Genomic DNA, 23,463 nt, shown 5'->3' on the forward strand with positions numbered 1-23,463 from the left:
TGGAAGACCATCACACCCATAAATAAGCCTGCCTGCTTCCCACAGTTCATTGCTTGACGGACGAGTGGCGCTCGGACAGCGGCTGCATTGCTCAGTGCTGGCTGGTTGACGGACAGTTCGGCCACCGTCGGTCGGCCTGCCAATCAAAACTCGCAGCCTAAAAATGTTGCAACGGGGACAAACACTGCGGCGTTTCCTCTTCTTCTGGAGATGAGCCGACATTAACACGTACATCCAGTCGGCCGCTTTGAGCCCGGACTACAAGTATTTCCACCAAAAACAGTCCAGATATTATTGAGAAAATCCAGCATTGTGAAGGTTAGTGTGTGAGGAGGTTGGACTCTTGTGATTATTATGTTTTCACGTGGAGACTTTTTGCAGTAGGTAGAAGAAAAACGACCCCGTCCAGCCAGTCAGCCTTCTGTTCTGTTGGTTTTTTTTGCATTTTTTTTCTCTCTCTCTTTTCTGACGTCTGGAAGCTGACGTTATTAGAGCGAGAGTCTTTCAGCAGGGACCCCCCCCTTCCCTCCCCCCCCCCTCCCCCCCGTCCCCCCCGTCCCCCCCGTCCCCCTCTCCCCTCCTCCCACTTACCCCCCAAACAAATGACACACAAACAGAAATGATGAGTAGCACTTATTATTACTTCTGTGTTGTTGCTGCTGTGGTTGTTGTTTTGTTTCCTTTTAGTTTTTCAGAAGCTACGAAAGGTTGATCAGACGCTTTCCCCCCTCCATCGTCTTCCAGTCTCAGTGTGACGGCAGTGCAGGTACAAAGAGAGTCTGTGATGGAAACTGCAGGCTTTTTTTCTGTCACTACCGCTCGATGCAGACGCTGCTGCTGCTGCTGCTGCTGCTGCTGCAGCTCCAGTCCACCACCTTGACGCTCGGTCTGTGTGAGGAGTGTTTGAGCGACTGGTGTTCAGCTACGGCTGAGAGGTGGAGGTGGAGGTGGAGGTGGAGTGATGGGTGGATCCGGTGGAAGAAGAGAAGCGTCTTGTCCCCGTGTCGGACCGCAAACGAGTGAAGCCTCTCTGGCTACATCTGTGCACTCCTTCCTCCGTCCTCCTCCTCTTCATCGCCGACCCCATCCTGTCCCGATACTCACCCCTAACTCTCCTCCACTTCCTCCTCCACTTCCTCCGTCGCTCCCGTTTCCTCCTCTACTTCCTCCTCCACTTCCTCCGTCGCTCCCGTTTCCTCCTCCACTTCCTCCGTCACTCCTGTCTCCTCCTCCACTTCCTCCGTCACTCCTGTCTCCTCCTCCACTTCCTCCTCCACTTCCTCCGTCGCTCCCGTTTCCTCCTCCACTTCCTCCGTCACTCCTGTCTCCTCCTCCACTTCCTCCTCCACTTCCTCCTCCACTTCCTCCATCACTCCCGTCTCCTCCTCCACTTCCTCCGCTCCAGCCCCAGCTCCGTCTTCCTCCTCTTCGCCCTCGTCCGCTCTATCTTCCATTCCTTCCTCGTCCTCACCCCCCTCTCGCTCGACGTCTTCTTCCTTCTCCTCGTCTTCGTTCACCTCCGTCTCCTCCCCCTCTTCGCCCGTGCCGGCCTCGTCGTTTGGCTGACCCTCTTCGCCTTCCTCTCCTTCCGCCGTTCCTTCTTCCTCGTTTTCTGCGCCCTCCTCTTCCTCCAGCCCTCCCTCTCCGTGGCCGTCCTCCTGCTCTTCTTCTCCCTCAACGCTGTTTTCTTTCTCTTGATCTCCTTCAGCTGCACCGCTTGCTTCCTCCTCAGTTTCATTCGTCAGGCCGTCTTCCTCAACTTGGTGATCCTCCTCTTCCTCCTCCTCCGCAACACCGTCCTTCACCACCTCATCTTCTTCTAATTCTCTTCCTCCGCTCTCCTCTCTCTCATCCTCCTCCGCTTCTTCTTTGACTCCATTGTGATTCTCCTCGTCCTCTTCCTCCACGTGGTTCTGCTCCTCATCTTCTGAATGTCCGGCCTGGTTCTCCTCGGCCACCTGTCCGTCGCAGATGGCCTGCTGGCTGCTGTTACTCAGGTGGACGTGGTTGTGGTTATTGTGCTCCAAGTCCTCCAGGGTGAGTTCAAACTGGAAGCGTTCGTGCTGCAGGTGTCTGTCCGGGGGAGGCGACGGAGACTGAGGCATGGTGTTCAGGTTCCACTCCCTGTTCTCCTCCAGCGTGTCCAGCATCTCCTGAGCATCTGGGTGAACCAGGTCAGCCCACGTTTCCCACAGTGGGTGGACGATGTAGTCGATGAAACCCACCTGGACAAGATACAAGCACAACAGTCGACAATGACAATGAGATGTTTCATTGATTATCCATCATGTCTAGTAAATAAATTATTGAAATTATTGAATTGAATTGTGTGTCCTGCAAACATTTTTCTGTAATTGATAATAGTAATCTTCTGTATAAATTTTTTTTTTTTAAAGGGAAACTGCCCGCGAAGCTATGGCCCAATCATAACAGCTCTGCGACCCACTTTTGGGTCGCAGCCCACCATTTGAGAAACGCTGGCAGAAAGTTTTTGGACGCTTTGTGCATCTGTGATGGAATCTGTTGCACTAAGAATCAGTATGAAGTCTCCAAGTGCAGTTTATTTTAGTGCCTTCACATTTAACCACAAGCTGCAGGAGCACTGTTGGATGATTCAGCAAGAGGACCAACCTTGCGACACTTCCTCAGTGCATGGAGTACAATGTGAAATATTGTTTTCTTATTTTGTCTTTTTTTTTACAATAAACACTGACATCATTCATATTTGTTTGTTTGTGTGCCTCTGATGTGGCAGAACATTTTGAAACTACTGATGTGCATATCAATATTTTTACCGATATATCGCTAATCAGAGCAAAATTTTGTATTGATTAATTTTACGAAAATATCAATATATATAGTTATTTTTGACCGCAACCAAAGCCCACTCCAACTCAGCAAAATGTTTTTTTAGATTAACTATGCAGATGATGCATTGGAGAGGACAATATCATTACATTGGCTGAGTCGCGCATCGAATGAAGCAGATGATACTCTGAAAAATGTTGCAAAATGTTTATGATTAACAATGGCGCTGGTCTCAACGTCTGCCATGTTGTGTCATTTCTCTTCTCTGTTTTCATCCACCCAGACAACAAGCGGACTGGCGAAGGCATCAGAGTGAGTAACGGGGTGGTCACCTGACTCTTCTCCACAGAGGCAGTGTGTTTGTCACACATGGCGCTGATCTCCATCCCCCTCTCTCGCTCCTTGTCGCCCTGTCGGAAGAACTCCTCCATGATCCTCTCCGTCCACTGTTGGTACACCACCAGAGTCTTGGTGGGGTTGCTCAGGTCCGCACAGTGCACCATGTTCCTCAACACCTGAAAGTGGAGAAAACATTGAAAAGTTGAGTGTGTAGTATTTGTAGATTTTTGAGAAGCCACAGCGATATCAAGTGCTTATTATTCTCTCTCGCTTATGTCCCTCAGGGAGCCTGTGCCAGGCCCCCAGAGTCCAAAACGGTGGCCCATTCATTTCAATGAAGGTGCTCACCCAGCGCATGTCCCGAAAAAGTTTTTGGCTTCCGCATTAATGAGCCAATAGCCCATGCGGAGTAGTGTGACACTCCATGGTGCCTCTGGAGCTCACATGAAATCAGAAGGATCCTGGAGAACATCACTTACAGACACGTCAGCCAATCAGAAGGAGCATGGTCCGTACCCTCCCTCTCCTGAGCTTGTTACTCTGAACTACGGTGGCCTGCGAGTACAAACCTGAATACCTTGCCCACCTTCTTCTTCATTGTTTTTTTTAAAAGACACAAGCGTTCACCCTGAATACAAAACGCGCTGTCAGGTGGACATGTATATAAATATATATATATATATATATATATATATATATATATATATATATATATATATATATATATATATATATATACATATATACATATATATATATATATATATATACATCATCTAATCGTATAAACCAAATGGCTTTTATTGAGTAAACACTTGAACGCACATTGTACACACTGGACCATTAACAGGTGTACCAGTTCATTTTGCTTGATGCATAACAAAATACCTGTATCCGCTCTGTGTAGTGGTCCAGGAGCAGAACACCAGAGCTGGTCACCTTCTTGGTTTCCACCATGGTTTTCAGGTCAGCCAGAAGGGTCATATGCTTGGACATGTCCGTGGCCAACACCTGCACACAACACAGAGCGTAGCCAAACAGTCAAAGCAATAAACACTGCACAGGACAGTAATTATATTTACACTACCGATCAAAGGTTTGGCCTCACTGACTCACTTCTGCATTCCACTCCATTATAACCAGTTTGTGCCATCATCATGAGTGCAGGGAAATCAGTCAGAATGTGCTGAACAAGTATGGGAACATTTTAAGTGTTGAATGAAAACCATCATCCAGCGTCTCATTACAAGTGATACACTGCTGGCTGCGTTAAAGAGCCTGAAGTATAAACCATGATGCTTTGTTCCTCTTTTATGGTTTAACACACAACTCAGTGTGTTAAAGTGTGACCAAGCAACAGCTCTCAAAGTCATCCCATAATGAGTTCAGCACACCCTGACTGACTTTAGTGCACTAGTGATGTTCTCAGAGCATTCCCCTAGATCAGGGGTCCCCAAACTACGGCCCGCGGGCCACATCCGGTGGTGCAGTTCCGTCATGTGGCCCATTGCTAAAAAAGTTTGGAGACCACTGCCCTAAATTATCTCATGACGCTGGTTAGAGTGGAGTTCAATGCAGAAGTGAGTCAGTGAAGCCACATTGGTGAGCGGTGGTGTGTACATGAACATCGAGACATTGTGGGGGTGTCGCGGGAGAATCTTCTTGAATCACCACAAGAAACCCATCTAAGCCGGTAGCAGGTGGAGGATGAGAACCTGCCATGGAGGAAGTTTAAAGCCTTTGTGAACAGTTTTGTGAGATGTGGCGGGCGTCGCACCATGTCGATGACGAGCTTGCGGAGACTCTGGCGCTGTCGTTTTGTGAGGTTCTGAAAGATGTCACAGTTTTCCTGGTGAAGAAGCTTGAAGCCCACAGCGAGGTGGTGGTTCTCCAACACCGACTCATCGTTATACATGAGGGCCAGTTCTGAGTCTGAGCACAGTCAAAGACACAAGAGAGGAGGAGGAGTGTTTGTAAAGATGTAGAAACGAGGTCAAGGCACGAGCAACTGTGTGTGCGTGTGTGTGTGTGTGTGTGTGTGGGTGTGTATCTGCTCACTGGTGTTGATGAGGAACTGATTGGAAACTCCAGGGTGGTCCACATCATGGATGGCTGCAGCAAACAGAGCTGCCAGGATCTCCAGGTCAGTGAAAACAGCCTGATGGATGAGATGGGATTTCATATTATAAGTTAATGCCCAATCAGACACGATACGTTTCATTAACAAATGTCACTGTCATATCACAATAAAATCATACCACCTCTGTTTGTTAAGGACAAAGAGGATTTGTGATTGTTCCATTTTAAATAATGAGTTGACCTCATCACATTTTAAGGCTTGACTTTGAGAGTTTGTTTCAGAAGACAAACAAAAATCATTGCGGTAATTTAATGCCACGTTTGACAGATTCACTTCAAGCACTGACAGAGCTTCTCACTGTCTGCCAGCGACACAATGCTACAATCACTTCCTGTGTCATCCGACCATTGAAATTGACAAGAGTTAAAAATAAAACTGAAGTTTGTTACAAATAGCATCCAACAAATGCGCTGCATTGATACTAGTCGGTGATTTTGAGAATCATTTTTTATCTTCGTTGCAATAAGTCACAAATCTATGTTTTCACATAGACGTTTCAACTGTGCTGTTGTTTCTCAGTGGCGTCGATCAAATGGTGCGGAAGTGCAACCGCACGGCCGCGTGCGCACGTCAACGTACATCGAGAGCGGGCGTGGAGAGGAGGACGTGTATGGACTGTGTGACATCCGCAGCGTGGAGGCTATTGTGGTACGCTACATTTCCATGGTAATGGTCCTCCAGGGTCATCACGTAAGTGACAAAGGTGTCAACTGGAATTCGAAAAGTCTTCAATAGCTCTCGCTCCTGTGGAGGGAGGGGGAGGGGGCAGGGGGACGGGGAGGGGCAGAACCACAGCGTCATCAGCATAGCCGCCCAAGTGCTGCAGGAGCCACTTTCCATGAGACACAAAGAGCCGCAGTCACATCTACCTGGAAGATGGCGTACATGATGCAGCTGAGAGGTCTGTTGTTGGAGAATTCTGCTACTCTGAAGATGTTACAACTCCACTTGTCCAGATCCTCCAGCTCCTGGTGGCAGACGACGGAAGCGGACATCAGTAAGTCAACAGCCAGTAGCTGAAAACATCACGTCACCAAAATGAACAAACGGTGGCCAACGAGGGCCAAACACAACACAACTCCCTCGTTGGCGAAAGCACCTGCAGGTGCGGAAATCCACAAACAGAAACACAGCCAAACAAGGTCCAAGAAGAGGATTGTGGCGCAAACAGAGAGAAGCGATGTCAAACACGATGGATGCAAACCAAGAAAACACACGCAGGCAAAAACACAAAACACACAACTCCATGTTCACAGTGCATCCTCATCCTAGAAGCTGATCTTTCCCTCTGACCCCAGCTGGCCTGAGCATTGGCTGGTGTGGGAAAGCAACTTCCTGTGAGTGAGTCAGAGCACCACAACGGCGACAACCACAACCTTGGCCAGCTCGTCCTCGTGGTCCGTGTTGACGCCGAAGCGAGGCAAGGAGGCGCTAGAGAGGCTGGAGCTGTGGGACAGCTTTCGCACTCCGCTGATGTGACTCATAGGTTTGTCTCTGAGGGTCGGGGAAGGGATTTCCACCTCGTTCTGCTTGTCTGTAGACCAGTGCGCGCACACACGCACACACACACACGCACACACACACACACACACACACACACACACACACACACACACACGGTGATGTGACAGTTGTATTGCTTTGATTTGCCAGACATCGTGGGGTTGAGGGGAGGCTGGGGTGTGGTCTTGCTCACCCATGAAGGTGCTGGAGATGTACTCAGACACCTGGTTGCCGGAGCGGCTCATCTCTGACAGGTGAGACAGCTCTCGGTTCAGCATCCTCTTAAACTGCAGAGACAGGGGGGACACCTGAGTAGAGCCTCTGCTTCTCTTCAAGTCTCAAATACATGAGAGCAGGAGTGAGCAGGCGGGAGCTGCGGCAGCTAAACTGGCCTTTGTCACCAGCACTTCTCAACTGGTGGAGTCATGTCATGAGGTCACGACCTCCAATTGATTCCGCAGCACTCAAATTTATAAAAAAAAAAAAGAAACATAGTAAAAACGCCAGCAGACTTTCTATCATGGCTTGTAAAGTAAATTATTGTATGACTGACTTGAATTGTGTGGTCTGCAAAATAAATGCCAAATACTCTCTCTCGCTCTCTATCTGTATCTCTATCTTTTTATTATATATATATTTAAATACACATCTGTTTTAAAATACTTAAAAAAAAAAAAAAAAGAAAAAAAAGGGAGAAACAAAGCTGCGACCCGATCAAAACAGCTCCACAACCTACTTTTGGGTCGCGACCCACCAGTTGAGCAACGCTGCGTTGGACATGCCTTTTACTTTACTGAAAAAAATACAACATAAATACATTTATGATAACTATAGACGTAGTCTTAAAATAAGTAAGTACAGGGTATTGCTCACATTTCTGTCAATCAACCAATCAATCAATCAATCAATCAATCAATCAATCAATCAATCACCCTCAACAGCCAAAGGCTTTGGTGGTGAACTTGTACCACTGAGTGGTTGCCGGTTTGCCGCTCACCTTGTTGGAGGCCATTTCACTGACAGAACGGTGCGTCTGGATGGTCTCCAGCTGGTCCAAGCACCAGTCCAACTCCTCCAGTGTGTCCAGAGCCAGCTGCTGGTACTGCTGGTCGGACAGCGACACCCTGGGACTGACGGACACTCCGCCCATGGGAGACCTCCTGAGGAGACAGGTGTCAGTAGGAGCAGCACAGACTGCTGCTGCTGCTGCTGCTGCTGCTGCTACGCCACCAGGTGTCTTTTCGTGATATTGTAATTGCGCACAAGCTACAGGAGTCAACAGGCCGTGATACTGACTTGACTGTTGGTGTGGAGATGTTGGTGAGGATGGTGAAGTTGCTCCGCACTGAGCGCAGACTGGCCAGCACCTGGAGCAACCAGTATCAAGAGAACGACGCAGGAAAATCTTGTTGAGTTTAGTTTGTACAGAAATGGGAAAAAAAGCATTGGCAGAATTCCTGACTGATATAAAAGCACTCACCTGAGCAAAAGGTGTGACAATGAAGTCCTCTGCTGTGTGCCTGGTAGACATAGGGGCAGATAAAAGGAAAAAAGCATGAATTCTTCCTCGCAGGAACTTTATGAAACACCTCTTCACGTCCATCCTCCCTCTGCTGCGCTCCATCCTCTCAAGCTCACCCTTCGCTCGCAAGGGAGGAGTTGCGCGAGACCGTCTTGGGCGACATGTCGTAGTCGGAGTCGGAGCGGTAGAGGAAGGACTCCCTCCTCTGGCCCTGGGGGAAGGAGGTGTGCAGGGTGAGGCCCGGGCTCTGCAGACCCAGCGGGGTGTGACCCGGCGACACGCCATTCTCCGCCTCGTAGCTGGAGCGCAAGGCCGGGGAGGGAGGAGTTTGTCAGCGTGCGTGGGGGAACTGGGAGCGGGACAAGCACACGCGGCAAAACTGAGGGCGAGTCGGGAATAACCTGTCGGCGTCGGCCTGCGTGATGGAGATGCGTGGCGGGATGCGGAGGGGCAGCGTCGTGGGACGGGACACGTTGTTCAGAACCTCCGGCGAACGCGTGCGGTCCCGAGGGCGGAGCCAGCAGGGCACCTGGCGGGTCAGAGAGGTTAGCGGGTGAGTCCTGGGAGCGGCTGTTCTCAGGGTCAACAGGGTCAAAGGAGGAGAAGGAAGACTCCACGGTTTAGGGTCACTGATTGATTCTTGCATTGAACAGGGAAATCAGTCAGGATGTCCTGAACTCATTATGGGATGGCTTTGACACTTGTTGCCTTCAATGTCCAATTCAATCATACTTTTTTAAATTTATTTATTTATTTATTTTTAACAATTTTAAAGCATCATGACAGAAGTTGAACAGCTTAAAATTGCTAAAAAAATAAAAAAATAAAAAATAAAAAAAAAGATTAAAATTGCACTTAGTTAAAAGAGTGAACAAAGCATCGTGGTTTATATTCCAGGCTCTTTAAAGCATCCCACTGTTAGTGTGTGCACACTTGGAATTCCCTCAGTCACTTTTTCAATGACACCTTGGCAACTGGAACACCAACATGTTCCCATACTGGTTCTGCACATCCTGACTGATTCCCCTGCACCCACGATGATGGCAGAGCATTCCAGGCCATTATTTCATCAGACTGGTTATAATGGAGTTCAATGCAGAATTGAGTCAGTGCCTCCAAAGCATTAGGTGGATTAGGTGGACTGTATACACATGCACGGCTCGCGGTTTCGGGCCCAATGACCAACAGCTGGCCTTGGAGGATTCAGACATGAGTTCCTGTCGTTGATGTGGAAGGAGTGAAATGCTGCAGCCTCTTCAAACACGAGGAGAAACCACCTTTAGCTCCTGTTGCTGTTCACCTGGAGGCCTGCGAGCGTTAGAAAACCTTTTGGCCACGGTATTCAGCTCTGTATTGAAACCACCCTTAAAACACTGAACAAATGGATGAAATACAGCTGTCTCATGACTCATTTATCATTAATAATATCACTTAAAAAAAAAAAAAAAAAAAAGTTTGGCAGGTTGGATCACAAAGCTTAGCGGGCCGCGATATGGCCCCCGGGCCGTAGTTTGCCCCACGCCTGGCTTAAAGTCACAGATCTCAGATTTCAAACTGCTGTCGTCAGGTACCTGCAGACTGGACGAGAGTCTTCTGCTCCTCCCTCTGCGCAGCTCCGCCCCCAGCGTAGCACCTGAGGTGTAGGACCTGCTGTAGCGAGACGACTCCGCCTTCTCCCCATCACCGGTTAGGTCCGCCCTGCCCTGCGCCACAGACAGGAGGAGGTGGGAGAGCCACGGTCACTGGCACGGCGGAGGAATTTTTACATCGCAATGTTCTGCACTGCCGCCTCACAGCAAGGAGGTTGTGGGTTCGATTCCTGTGTGTGTTCTCGCTGTGTCTGCTGGGTTGGGTTCTCTCCAGGTTCTCCAGGCTTCCTCCCACAAAAACATGGATGACAGGTGAATTGAAAACTCTAAATCAGGGGTGTCAAACATACGGCCCGTGGGCCGGATCAGGCCCGCGAGAGTGTTTTTTCCCGACCCGCGAGACGATTTTGCAAAATATAAAAACTGCAATTTATCAATGAAAGAAAGTGCTGTTCTCAATGTGTCCACTTGGTGTCGCAATATCGTTTCTGCTTCGCAAACAAACTCAATACTGGGTCTGAGAAAATTGGCACAAGTACATCCACTCACGTCTCCTATTGGCTGCCCTCAATTCCCCCCTAAATGTCTCCTATTGGCTGCCCTCAGTGCCCCAGAACTTCTCTGTCTAAACAGACAAAGCTGACGCAGGGCAGTGTTGCCAACTCGGCGACTTTCTCCCCCCAAAAAGTCGCTGTTCTCCCCATGGCGACTTTTTTTGTTGTTGTCAAAAGCGACTAGCGACAAATCTAGCGACTTTTCCTGGTGTCGTTACGTTGCGATCAAGTGCAAATTGTCAGTTGTCAGCAAATTAGCAGAGTGCTGGAAGAACACGAACAAAGTGAAACAAATTACAACAACTGGACGTTGTAATTTGTACGTTATTATCACCATACCACGATGTTACCGCTCCGGCCCGCTTGGTAAGAGATTTTCCTCTGTGTGGCCCGTGAACCAAAAATGAGTTTGACACCCCTGCTCTACATTGTCTGTAGGTGTGTGTGTGTGTGTGTGTGTGTGTGTGTGTGTGTGTGTGCGTGTGTGTGTGTGTGTTTTGTGTGAATAGTTGTGCGTCTCTGTGTGGCCCTACTAAAGTGTCCACTGGTCCAGGGTGCCACCCCTGCCTCCGCCCTCTGACAGCTGGCAGAGCCTCCAGCAGACCCCCAGGACCCTGAGAGCAGGAGCAAGTGGAGGTTGAAGATGGAGGGATGGATTTTTTTATCATTATTCCGACATTTCACGTTTGTTCCCGCACTTGTTCAGCACAACTTGACTGATTTCCGTGCACTCAAATAATGATGGCAGAGCATTCCAGGCCATCATTTCATCAAACTGGTTGTAATGGAGTTCAAGGTAGACACGAGTCAGTAGCCCCTGGAATTGTGCGAAAAACTAAAATATGGCCATAATAAAAAAAAGGTTTTTGGCGCTAAAGTGTCATCGAAACAATTGTTTCGCAATTTACACGTCAGCAGACGTACGGGGTCACGTGACGTACGGGGGGGTCACGTGACCGGTTCACCTCAAATGGCGGGAGATTGGACCAGAACTACGGCCGATGTTCTTGGCGCCGTTCAATGGAAAACCGCCTGCAAATCGCAATTTTTTTTCAACTTTGTGGAAATTTTTAGAACTATATCTCATATGTCATGGAAACGCAACTGGTGACTAACAAACATTTGCGACAGGAGTGCACATGGAGGCCCCACACACGCACCGTGCACGGGGCCGCTGCTGTTACTATCATTTCTACTCAAGAGGCCGATCTGTCCAACGACTGCGTTACTACCTGGTCGCGCGCACACACACACACACACACACACACACACACACACACAGTCGCAGTGGAAACACAACGCAAACGACCAGTGGGCTGTGTGGGACAGAACCAGCAGCGTTGATAACAGACCAGGACTGGCTCTGCGGGCTTCAAGTCTCTACCAAACAAAAACTTAACTCCTTAACGTTGTATCGTTTTCATATAGAGCACGCTACTGCCCCCGGTGGCCCGTAACACTTACTGTTCACAATATTTCAACTTTGACCAAATGGATGGCAGCTTGTAATAATAATGTAATAATTCCTCTTGTGATGAATCACTCGTGAACAAACTATTCAATTCAGAACCGCATCAATGAAGCCAAGACAAGGCAGGCTGCATACATGTGTGTGTGTGTGTGTGTGTGTGTGTGCGTGCGTCCAGGACGAGGCCTCCACTGACTGGAGCTCTTGGAGGCTGATCTGCACTGCAGCACCGTAGCAACAAAACACTGGGGGAATGGTAGTAGTTGCTAGGCAACAGTGCCGTGTTGCTCCCATGCTGCGTTTGATGTTGTCCAGACCCAGATGTGCAAAAGGCGCTCGCATCCATTCACAGGGGGCACACACACACACACACACACACACACACACACACATGCAGCCCATGCAGCAAAGCACAAAGGAGGCGTGCGGACAAAACGAGGGCATCTGGCGCAGCGTGATTACGGGGGAACGTGTGGTTATTGTGTCCTACAGCTGAGATGTCATCATTTTTCAGGGAGCAGCCCCTCTATGCAGAGTTCCCGCTCAGCCGCGGCTCGTTGCCGTGAAGCAACACCGCTCAAGTGAGAGGTACACACGACGCGCTGGCGACAACGTGCTCCGATTTCTTCCAGCGCTCGACAACAGAAAAAACACGGTGGTGTGTGAAAGTCATCCCATTGGTTTGTCTCACACACACACACACACACACACACACACACACACACACACACACACACACACACACACACACACACACACACACGGGCACATGCACGGTGTCGCTGCCATGGTGTCACAGTGGGCCGCTTTTCGTCCTTCTCACCTCCTCTCCAGTCACAGACAGCACACTGCGGCTCTTCTTCATCCTGATTGGCTCGTTCTGGGCCCCAGGGCGGAGCGTTCCGGAACCCAGGCAGCAGAGCAGGTGGAGAGCCAGGACCTCCACCTGCTTGACCGGAGAGGTCAAAGGTCACTGCAAGGTCAAACCGGTGTCGGACCGGGTCACGCCCGGCCCCCCATTTGGCGCCGACTCGGTCGGTCCGTCAGCTGAGCCGCGCGCGTTGGGGGCCGACCGTCCACGGCGCTCCACAGGTTTAAAGTCCCGCCACTAACGCCGCTAATGCCGCTAGCGGTGCGCTCAGGTGCGCCTCGGCAGCTCCGGGGCTCAACCCGAGGCGGGTAACCTTTGCTTTCCACGTGTTGTCTGCTCACGTGTCAGACAGAGGGAGGAGGAAAAGAAGGCCAGAAAGAGCGGTTTCACTCGATGGTGCAGCGTCTGAGGAGGAAGGAGTCCAGCTGCACGGTGGTCGGGATGAGGCTGAGCGATGCTGGCGCTGCATAACGTCCACGCCGGACAGATCCTTCCCTGGAGGCGTCTCTGAACGTTCATCCCGCTCGGAGCGTCCTCGAGCCCATCTCGGAAACGTGGGAACGGTTCAGCCGCCCGCCGCTACAGTGACGGTCGGTCGTCCGGACCGCAGCCGTGTCCTGCATAGGCGGGAAGTGTAATCCAGGCTTCAGAGTTGCACGCTTGACTCGTTGAGGGGCCCGTCGTCCGCCAAGCTCTCGGTGCGACCTGGTCCCAGCTGGGTCCCTGCGAGGTAGCGAGATCGGCAGTGAGATCGAGCACCCTCGCTCAGGAAAACAGTGAGCTAGCTTTACCGTCGATATTTTTCAACCGTCGGGGATGATTTTATGAAATCATGAAAACATCTCAATTCCCATTCATGACATCTGGCTGTAAACTAGCGGTGTAGTCCTGGAGGTTGGTCTGGGTCTGGGTCTGGGTCTGGGTCTCAGACTGGTCAGACTGGGGATTATTGATCCAGACCAGTGGAGACTCAGCCCACACTGTAATAACACGATAATAACAGAAAAGAATCCAGCTGCTGCCTTGTTGCACCCTGACCTCTTATTCCTAGCTCATTGATTTTTATTATTTTTAGATTTCTATGAAGCAAAGTTTTTTTTTGGTTTTTTTTGGAAAATGCTTCAAAATAGTTGGCAGAGCAGCAAAATGTTAAGAACAATATTGAATTTATATTTAAAATATTCTTTTTTTTCTTTTTCTTTTTTTTTTCGTTTTGTTGTTATTTTTCCTTCTGCTATACAAAGTCTTGATGGTGTCTTGGTGTGGGTTGGTGCAGTCTTGACTACAACACACAAACAAAACACACAAACGACTACTCGCCACCCAAACATCATCCACACGCACGGCAGCGTGGCACCGACCGCGCAGCTGTGGCCGCGGCGCCGCCAATTCTAAGGTCGCGGAACGACAGGAGAATATCGGCGACGTTATGTAATTACTTTGAGCGGTCCGAGGTGACCTAATTCCGTGGGACGGGGCGGACTGGGAGAACTGGTGGCGGCGCTGTGGTCGACAGTCCGCTGGTCGGCCCGCTGTTAGCAGCGGGGGTCTGCAGGAACGCACCCGCACCCCAGCGGAGAAGCAGGCTCGGCGGCGCGGCTGATGCACCTGTGTGGAGAAGCAAACATGTGTGGTGACACACTGACACACACGCGCGCGCGCGCGCGCGCGCGCGCGCACACACACACACACACACACACACACACACACACACACACACGAACACGCATTGAGGGTGGAAGTCACATTTTGATAAGCAATGAAGCACGCTAACAAAAGCAAGCAGTAAATCCACACACACACACACACATACATACATATATATATATATATATATATATATATATATATATATATATATATATATATATATATGTATATATATATATATATGTCTATGTAATTTTCTCTACATAATAGCCACAGAGAAATCCATAACACACACACACACACACACACACACACACACACACACACACACACACCACACGCACCGTAGCCATGGGTTGCCTACATGAGGACGTCCATAACCATCTGCACATGCAAGACAGGTGTCAGACAGAAGAGGCACATGTGGACACACACACACACACACACACACACACACACACACACACACACACACACACACACACACATGAATGCACGAGCGCGCACACACACAAGCACGCAGCGATGCAACAACAAGGACAAAAAAAAAAAGAAAAAAAGGCGAAGCGATGGAGAGAATCCGGAGCCTCACCTCGTCGCCTGAAGACGAAGCGGGAAGACGGGCGGTGCTGCTCCGCCTCCCCCCCTATCTCCTCCCATCCATCTCCCCCAGCCTCTCTGCAGACTAGCACTGTGTCACCACGGAGAGAGAGAGAGCGAGAGAGAGAGAGAGAGGGGGCGAGAGGGAGGGAGGGGGGGTGAGAGAGGGAGAGAGAGAGCGAGCGAGAGAGAGCGAGAGGGAGGGAGGGAGGGGGGTGAGAGAGGGAGAGAGAGAGAGAGGGAGAGCGAGAGGGAGGGAGGGAGGGGGGTGAGAGAGGGAGAGAGAGAGAGAGAGAGGGAGAGGCGTCCTCCTGGATTCTCCTCCCTCCTCCTCCTCTCTGCTGCGTCTCTCGCTCAGCCACAGTCGTCAAAGTGAAGCCTCCTCCTCCACCACTAACACCACCCCAACCTCCACCATGTTTTCTATGGACAAGCGACCCCCCCCCCCCCCTCAACACCCCCAACCCCCCCTACTCCTCCTCCTCCTCCTCCTCATGCACAGACGCACTGCACTGTGTCCATTAATCCCCTCGTACAGCCTGCAGCCTCCATCAGTAGAAGCCCCCACCTCCACCACCACCCCACTACCATCACCCCCACCCACACCACCCCAACACCATCTCCACCACCACCCCCCTACTACCTCCACCACCACCCCACTACCATCACCCCCAACCACACCACCCCAATACCATCTCCACCACCACCCCCCTACTACCTCCACCACCACCCCACTACCACCTCCCTCACCACCACCACCCCACTACCATCACCCCCACCACCACCACCCCACTACCATCACCCCCACCACCACCACCCCACTACCATCACCTCCACCTCCACCACCACCACCCCGCTACTACCCCCACCCCCCCCTACCATCACCCCCACCACCCCCACCATCACCCCCACCCACACCACCCCCAACACCATCTCCACCACCACCACCCCACTACACCCACCACCATCACCACCCCCACCACCATCACTACTACCACCACCTCCACCATCCCCATCACCACCACCCCCACCCCAACACCATCTCCACCACCACCATCACCTCCACCTCCACCATCACTACTACCACCACCCCCCTACTACCACCACCTCTGCCACCACTCCCACCTCCACCACCACCACCCCTAGTACCACTATATTTTTACTTTCTACCTTGTTTTGTGTTTATCTCTGGTCTCCCAATCATCCAAGGACGTGCATTTATAAACCCAGATTGATTGATTTAGTGGCTGGGACCATTTTAAAACGATGATGTACAGAAGGCTTAAGAAAGCTGGAGAGCTGAGTATTTCTTTAATATACAGATGTTAGACGCTCTCTGCTGGTTGATTCAAGCAGTGGCCGCATATTGTGCGATATTGAACTAAAGTGGTGCTTTCCTTCTTGCATTTATCCAATTTTGATTTAAAAAAACAAAAAACAAAACACGCACAAGCAAGACTTTATACCAGTTGTACCAGGAATGAATGAAGTTGTGCTGGTGTTCTGCTACTGGCACACCAGTTTTTACAGCTCAGATCTTGACTTGATTTAATTTAATACCCGCAGGCTTATTGTTTTCTATTTACAAAAGTGATTGCACAGAAGGGCTTTGCCTCAAAACCCCTGCACAGACCACTAAATCAAGCCCACCAATTAATTATTATGAGGCAGAGTGTCCCAGCAATTAATTATGCAAGAGTTTGTGTGTGTGTGTGTGAGAGAGAGAGAGAGAGAGAGAGAGAGAGAGAGAGAGAGAGAGAGAGAGAGAGAGAGAGAGAGAGAGAGAGAGAGAGAGGCAGAGATGGGTCGAGAGATAAACAGAGAGAGAGGGAGAGAGAGAACTCAGGACTTTACTGTGGGCAAAAAAAGGAGCTAAAGCAGTTCATGAATCAGAAAAGCAAAGTTTATTTATCTCTGTGTTGGACCACACTGAACATCACTTCAGTCACAATGAAAGTTGAGCAGGAAGTGGAGGTCATCTGAGTTTTAGAAGAAAAAAGAACAATGCATAAAACTCACATATTGGAGCTTAAACTATTTCATAACTACATCTGTTAGCAACAATATGTTCTAGAACAGACAGGGCTGGGCAAAGTGTGTGTGTGTGTGTGTGTGTGTGCTTCCTGTTAAAAAGACAAAACAGGAAAAAAATCAACTGATGTAGGGCCCCCCCACCCCCGCCCAATTGGTGGAGTCACATTTGCTGTACAGTAGCTGCAGACCAGCGTTCCGGTGCATGGAGGCTCCTTCTGTGCTGCCACTGACCCAAGTGATGACGTACGTATGATTAAAAATCCTGGTAGCTTCTTGCAGTGTTGATGGTGCGTGTATTGCTCTCCAGTGCTCTACCTTGTTCACCGGATGGAAAGAAACTCCGCCTTCGACTTGAGCTGACCTCTTTCACGCACGCGGATGATGGATGTTCACACTTGCAATAGTGAAAGTTACAACAGTGTGAAGAGCCGCACATTTCGTTTGACCGGAAAACACTTTGAAATGAAGTGAGTTGGGTTCGAATTCATTTTCTACGATTCTATCTTTGCACTGTAGTTATTGTATCTTTAACATTACGGAGACAAACTGCTCTTTAAAGTTGCTATCGGAACTTTAATCCACTCATTTTTTTCTGATCACAAGCCTCTTTCAAGTACTAATCAGTTTCTTGCCCATCTTCTTCATCTTCCTCTTCCTCTTCCTCATCACCTTCATCTGATTCAGGGACCCAGAGTCCTGAGTCAATACATAGTTTGAGATAGTACTTTCCTTCCTGCAAAAGGAGAGACAGATTGATGCCACGTTGCTCCTTCGAATGTTGCTTTCATTTGCAGGAAACAACACGTTTGAGGCCAGCGTGTGAAAAGTAGCCGCACCTCAGGATGCAGTCGGCCCATCGCTTCCTGTAGCATCTGCACATTCTTCTCATCAAAGCTGTTCTGCAGCTCCTGTGTGGTGAACATGGTTAGAGTTAGTTGTGTGTATATATATATACATATATATATATATATATATACACCAAGTCCCTATTCACATATGTGTGTGTGTGTGTGTGTGTGTGTGTGTGTGTGAACATTGACCTACTGGATGTGTCATTTCATTAAACAATTCTATGTATGTCTATTAAAAGTGGTCAAATTGTTAAAATAAAAAGATGTATATATACATATATATACACACACACACACACACACACACACATATATATATATATATATATATATATATATATATATATATATATATATATGTGTGTGTGTGTGTGTGTGTGTATATATATATACATATATATATATATATATACACCAAGTCCCTATTCACATATGTGTGTGTGTGTGTGTGTGTGTGTGTGTGTGTGTGTGTGTGTGTGTGTGTGTGTGTGTGAACATTGACCTACTGGATGTGTCATTTCATTAAACAATTCTATGTATGTCTATTAAAAGTGGTCAAATTGTTAAAATAAAAAGATGTATATATACATATATATATATACACACACACACACACATATATATATATATATATATATATATACATATACGTGTGTACATACATACATACATACAGGATTTTTTTGTTTTGTTTTTGTTTTTAACAATTTAACAATCGCTTTTAAGGCTTCATAGAATTGTTTAATTAAATGACAAATCCAGTTGGTCAATGTTCGCACACACACACACATACACACGCACACACAAACACATATATAGTGTGTGTATAGGGACTTGCTCCTAGTTAGCTTCCATCTTTCTTTTCCATTTTTCCGGAAGCCTTGTGTTTAAGGAAGCCCGCCTGACTGTCGGTGCCGTCAGCCAGGCTTCCTTCACTACACTGGACAGGAAGAAACTGTAAGAGCTGTTAGGGAAAGTCTCCCTGGAACAGTCAGTCAGTGTGAGAGTGTGTGTGTGTGTTTACCTTTGGCAGAGACTGATAGACCTCCACTGGATCCAGACCACCAGGGCCCAGCCTCTTCAGCCTCTCCTCCTCCTCAATGTCTCTGCGGGCGCTCTCCATCCGACTGTGTGCACAGGCACGCACCCGCTCCTTCAGCAGCTCCAGCTCACGGTCGAACGCCTCTCGGTACGGCTGCTCTGCAGTCTGGCACAGACCCGTTCCATTTCCTTCAGCGTGGTTACTTCTCACACGAGCACACAGCCAAGAGAGGAAAAGACCTCCGCTCAACACACACACACACCTTGATCTTTGCAAAGAAGTGTCTGAAGCAGCCTTTGGGGTCCACCTGAAGCGTCGCCGCCAAGTCCAGTATGAACTGCATGACGATGGCCTGGTGGGCCACCTGCTCCATCAGGCCGTGTTTCTGGGAGAGGAGGAATACACAACACTGCAGTTCAGCAGATCCCAGCAGCCACCAGCACCACCTGCTGACTGCCTGCATGCCTGCGTTGGCCGCTGCTCTCCCTCGTGTCTTCCAGAAAGCCTCAGTGTGGAACGGTCGGTCCAGAACTGGCCTTTCATGAGTCAGCGTGACTGTGGAGTGTGTCCCTCTTTTGAGGTGTTGAAGCTGCTGCTCCCCCACCAGAAGAGGTCGGGTTAGGACTGGAATTCACTACAGACCGGTCACTGGGTCATGTTTATTATCAAATGACATTTTATCTGTAAAATTCCCACTTTCAACTGCAGCTCCACCTCACACGACTTCAAATGTCCCATTTACATTTCCAATGAATCGCCTTTTAACTTGGATTCACACTGCATTACAACTCCAATGATGATGAAGACCCTCACTCAAACTGCTGCTCGGAGCCACACCCCCTTTGCCGCACCCAGGCAAGGGAGGCTGCTGTGACTCAACAGTAATGACAATGACCTACTGACTGGCTGACTCACTTCCTCTATGTCGTAGTCTATGCAGACGACAACCAGGCAATTGGCCGCCTCCTTGCACACCAGGTGGGGGTTGTCCGACAGGAACTTCAGACTGTCGTCCCACCGTCGCAACAGGCCTGGGACACAAAACAACAACTTTCAGCTTGACTGGCACCCGCACAGGAGGCCGTGCAATCTGCTGTTGATGAGTAACAAACGTCTTTAGAAAAATAAACAAGAAATTATCATTTTTGGCCCAATGGAAACTAAACATTGTGATGTCCTCTGATGTGTTACGGATGAGAAGTACAATACTGAAATTGTGGGAACGCCTCTTTAAAACCTCTCGTGCATTTTGAGCTCCAGCACACTAAAATCCACCACTATGTTCCAATCAGTGTTTGTATTTGAAAAAGTTCTGTTGTGACAGCGCTTCTCCCACTGTGAGATCTCAGCAGACCTCTCTGTCTACACGGTTCTCACTCAGATCCAGTGAGACGGTAGCGGTGCTTGCTTAAAGACCTGATTGTATTTGTTGACGGTTTTCATTGGTTAGGTTTGGTTGATTGTTTGTTTATTTTTAGTCTGTCTTGCTCTTATTGTCACCGTGCACTTTGAGATTTGAGCACAAATGTAAAGTGCGTTACAAATAAAATCTATTATTATTATCATAATTATTATTATTAATTTGCGATGCATGAAAATTTTTAACAATTCTGAAAGCTGTGCATTAAAGGTAGCAAACATTTATTCACTTGCAATGCACAGCAGAAGAGAAGATTAAAATGAGAGCAAGTGGGGGAAAAGCAAAAGCAAAAGCAAGGACAGGAAACCGAAAACAATGCGGTTTCATACCAAAGTGCTTGATTTCCTCTGCATATTTCTCAACAAAGGATTGGTGCTTCTCCACTTCGTCCTGCTCAGTTTCCTTACTGGTGTCAGGTCTGATGTTAAACAAACTCTAATGGAAAAAAGAACATGGCATAAGGAAACCATTCCGAACACAGTAGTGGCCGTGTCTCAATTCAGGGTCTGCATCCTTCCAAGGCTGCATTTGAAGGCCAGTTGCGTCACAGCACTGCGTGAAGGCTCGTCCAAATTACCAAAAGTCCGAAGGACGCTCCAAAGGCTGCACCGCTACTATCCTTCACCTCCTTCTGTATCCCAGGTTGCTTTGCGTGCTGCTGCAAAGCATCCTGGGATCCTGGGAAGTCAGCTGAAATTAGCGCCATCTACTGGCAAAGACACCACGTAGAAATTTAAGTATTGAAATTTCACATCAAATATTCAGTTTTTAACGAAGGGTTTTTACTTATTTGAACATCCAACGCCATCGTTGGATGGCGAACCAATGGTTAGCTTGATGCTAAGAAAACGCCACTTCCGGGGTTGGCCAGCAGGAGGGAACGGCGGTGTCGCAACCAGGAAATACGCCCAAGGCTAGACCGGCCAGGGTGGTTACCAGGGAGGCGGGGGTTTGGGTCGGTCCTTCTAGGCCGGATTCCTTCAGACGGAGGCCGCTTCCTTCTAAGGATGCAGACCCTGTGTCTGTAGCCCTGCAGCTCACCTTGCTGAACCCTTCCTTACTCATAGTATCCACATTCCAGGGCAGTTTCTTTTCTTGGCGCATGTGCTCCTCAATCATTTTCTCAAATGATTCCTCATCCTTCTCGAGTCTCTTCACCTCGGCTCGGAGGCTCTCAGCCTCACACCTGCTCTCCTCGTCCTGCTCTCGCCCCTCCACTGCTCTCAGACGCCCCTGAGCTTCTTCTAGCAGTCGCTTGCACTCTGCAAAGTTTTCCTCCAGGTCGTCTCCTTTCTGCTGAAATTCAGCCATTTTCTCCAGCCGGGCCTGTTGCAGCAGAACAAGGTGAAGGAAGGTATATGGATTTAAAAAAAAAAAAAAAAAAAAAAAGCATTCAGACACAGGGTGTCACAGCCTGAGTTAGAAGGGGTGAAACACACATTCAAGCCATGTGGTAATGAGCAAAATTATTTATCAGCTTCCATTTTTTTGGTCTTGGGACTTCAAAGATTTTTAAACTGCAAAGTGTGTGAAAGTCACACAGATCTCAATGCACCATGGCGAAACACACAGGGACGAGACAATAATAACTGGCTGTCAAGGTTATTAAATACCACAACAACTAAATAAAAAAGGTTTACTACACTAGGGCAGCTAAAATGACTGATCTAGACACATAGTATACTTCAAGTTGAGTATGTAGACCTTTCAAACCACTGATTTATTCGTATCTAGAGTGCTGCTCCTTCTAAACAAACCAAAGGAAAGCCACGCAGCAGCAGATTTCCTACATACTCTGCTTGTCTTAACCTACCAGCACCTAACGCAGAAGCTGTGCATGGAAATACAACTGACTTGAAACACCACCAATTAGTATAATGGCATTTTCCTCCTAAACGTCTATGATACAACTCATTTTAAGATGTGACGACGGTCTAGTGTGGTGGAGACACTGAACAGCAGTTTGATGCAGAGTATTGGCTGGACTTGAGCGCACAGCGACCAGGTAATACAGTAATCACTCAGCACTATGGGATGGGGAAACTAGATAGAATGGCTTTTTATCAATACTTGGATTCAGATTAATATTTTAGGAACCTCACTGCCAGACCATTATTCCATGTCTGGCTGCTAGTACACCAGCCAGGATGCCTCCAACTCAAATTCAGAAATTTCCGATGTAGCATTTAAAATTAAAGCTCCTCCAAAGATGTCACTTTGTGGTTATGCGTTGCCTGATTTTTAGATCAAAATTTTGCACAAAAAAATAACAAATTAAAAAAATTTCACTTCAGGCTGGTAAGACACCACCACAGGAAACCTGGCAGCTTCTGGTAGCGCTATTTTTATTTTATTTTTATTTTTTTAAATTTATTTTAGCAACGGCGGAAGGGAAAAGGAAAGGGAACAAACGATCGAGAATCAAGAATTCCCCGTGACACCTGTCGCCGATTCGTGTGTCACACCTAGCTTAGCGGTCAATTAACTGTGGCTGCTGGGGAGTTTTCTTCTTCTACGGGGTGAACTAACCGGCTGAAAGACTCCAGACTTCACGGCTACTACTGTCTCTGCTGACCCGATGTCTCATTCTGAAGAGACTGGACGTGTCGACGAACGGGCTGGTCACGTCCTCGTCGTCCGACACGTCGATGTGGTCCCAGGCGCTGTAGTTGATAGCCGAGCCGCTGCTTCCGCCGCCGGTGCTGCTCATCTTTCACTCCGGCTTTCCGCTGCGGTCTTGCTGCACTCACAGCCGAGGCGGCACGGCGACTCCTTAAAGCGTCTTTCCAATCCTCTTAGCGCAAGCCCTTCAAATCGCTTTAGCGTCAGCTGCTGTATCCGACCAGCAAGGTTATACAGAGCCGGCCCCACTTGCTCCTGATTGGGTCAGGCCAGTGACGGAACCAGACATTTTTCCCTGGAATGGGTGGGCTCAGGGCAGGAGTTCTCACACTTTCTCTTTCATGCCCCCTTTGGAGAAAGAAACATTATTTTATGGGAAACGTTAGCATTGGGTGAGATCATGATCTCACACAGGAGCTGAAATGTTCCATGACATTATTTGAAGTATTT

The 23,463-nt window shown here is 48.6% G+C and overlaps 2 protein-coding genes across 3 annotated transcripts; both read right to left on the reverse strand.

Annotated features, from left to right (window-relative positions):
• Positions 1–582: 582 nt before the first annotated feature.
• LOC142879786 (3',5'-cyclic-AMP phosphodiesterase 4C-like) lies at positions 583–13,026 on the reverse strand. Its single transcript, XM_076013266.1, has 17 exons — positions 12,747–13,026; positions 9,884–10,015; positions 8,714–8,841; positions 8,429–8,611; positions 8,271–8,310; positions 8,087–8,157; positions 7,788–7,950; positions 6,984–7,077; positions 6,664–6,821; positions 6,157–6,255; positions 5,867–6,031; positions 5,206–5,305; positions 4,925–5,079; positions 4,036–4,158; positions 3,141–3,323; positions 1,338–2,225; positions 583–1,136 (listed from the first exon to the last, which is right to left on the reverse strand). The coding sequence occupies exons 1-17, from the start codon at positions 12,786–12,788 to the stop codon at positions 1,107–1,109; spliced, it is 2,754 nt and encodes a 917-aa protein (XP_075869381.1). The 5' UTR covers positions 12,789–13,026; the 3' UTR covers positions 583–1,106.
• Positions 13,027–16,915: 3,889 nt separating this feature from the next.
• Positions 16,916–23,325, reverse strand: LOC142879885 (hsp90 co-chaperone Cdc37-like). Of its 2 annotated transcripts, none has more exons than XM_076013428.1 (8): positions 22,967–23,325; positions 21,433–21,717; positions 20,721–20,826; positions 19,887–20,002; positions 19,234–19,356; positions 18,954–19,136; positions 17,915–17,986; positions 16,916–17,811 (listed from the first exon to the last, which is right to left on the reverse strand). In XM_076013428.1, the coding sequence occupies exons 1-8, from the start codon at positions 23,099–23,101 to the stop codon at positions 17,695–17,697; spliced, it is 1,137 nt and encodes a 378-aa protein (XP_075869543.1). In that variant the 5' UTR covers positions 23,102–23,325; the 3' UTR covers positions 16,916–17,694. The 2 variants fall into 2 exon arrangements, with proteins under 2 accessions (XP_075869543.1, XP_075869553.1); XM_076013438.1 differs by having other exon boundaries at positions 22,921–23,106.
• Between the last annotated feature and the right edge of the window lie 138 nt (positions 23,326–23,463).

Source organism: Nelusetta ayraudi, unplaced genomic scaffold (assembly GCF_046127955.1).
Source record: "Nelusetta ayraudi isolate G7.1 ecotype Tasmania unplaced genomic scaffold, CSIRO-AGI_Nayr_v1 ptg000006l, whole genome shotgun sequence".
Classification (NCBI taxonomy): Eukaryota; Metazoa; Chordata; class Actinopteri; order Tetraodontiformes; family Monacanthidae; genus Nelusetta; species Nelusetta ayraudi.

Excerpts from the sequence above, each read along its gene's own strand:
- LOC142879786 (XM_076013266.1), bottom strand. The coding sequence starts at position 12,788 with ATGAAGAAGAGCCGCAGTGTGCTGTCTGTGACTGGAGAGGAG. Across the intron at positions 8,311-8,428 it reads TCCTCCCTTGCGAGCGAAGG|GCACACAGCAGAGGACTTCA; the intron begins GTGAGCTTGAGA and ends TATGTCTACCAG. Across the intron at positions 1,137-1,337 it reads AGGAGGAAGTGGAGGAGGAA|GAAGTGGAGGAGGAAGTGGA; the intron begins GTGGAGGAGGAG and ends GGAGCGACGGAG.
- LOC142879885 (XM_076013428.1), bottom strand. The coding sequence starts at position 23,101 with ATGAGCAGCACCGGCGGCGGAAGCAGCGGCTCGGCTATCAACTACAGC. Across the intron at positions 17,987-18,953 it reads TCTATCAGTCTCTGCCAAAG|GAGCTGCAGAACAGCTTTGA; the intron begins GTAAACACACAC and ends TTCACCACACAG. Across the intron at positions 17,812-17,914 it reads TGGGCCGACTGCATCCTGAG|GAAGGAAAGTACTATCTCAA; the intron begins GTGCGGCTACTT and ends CTCCTTTTGCAG.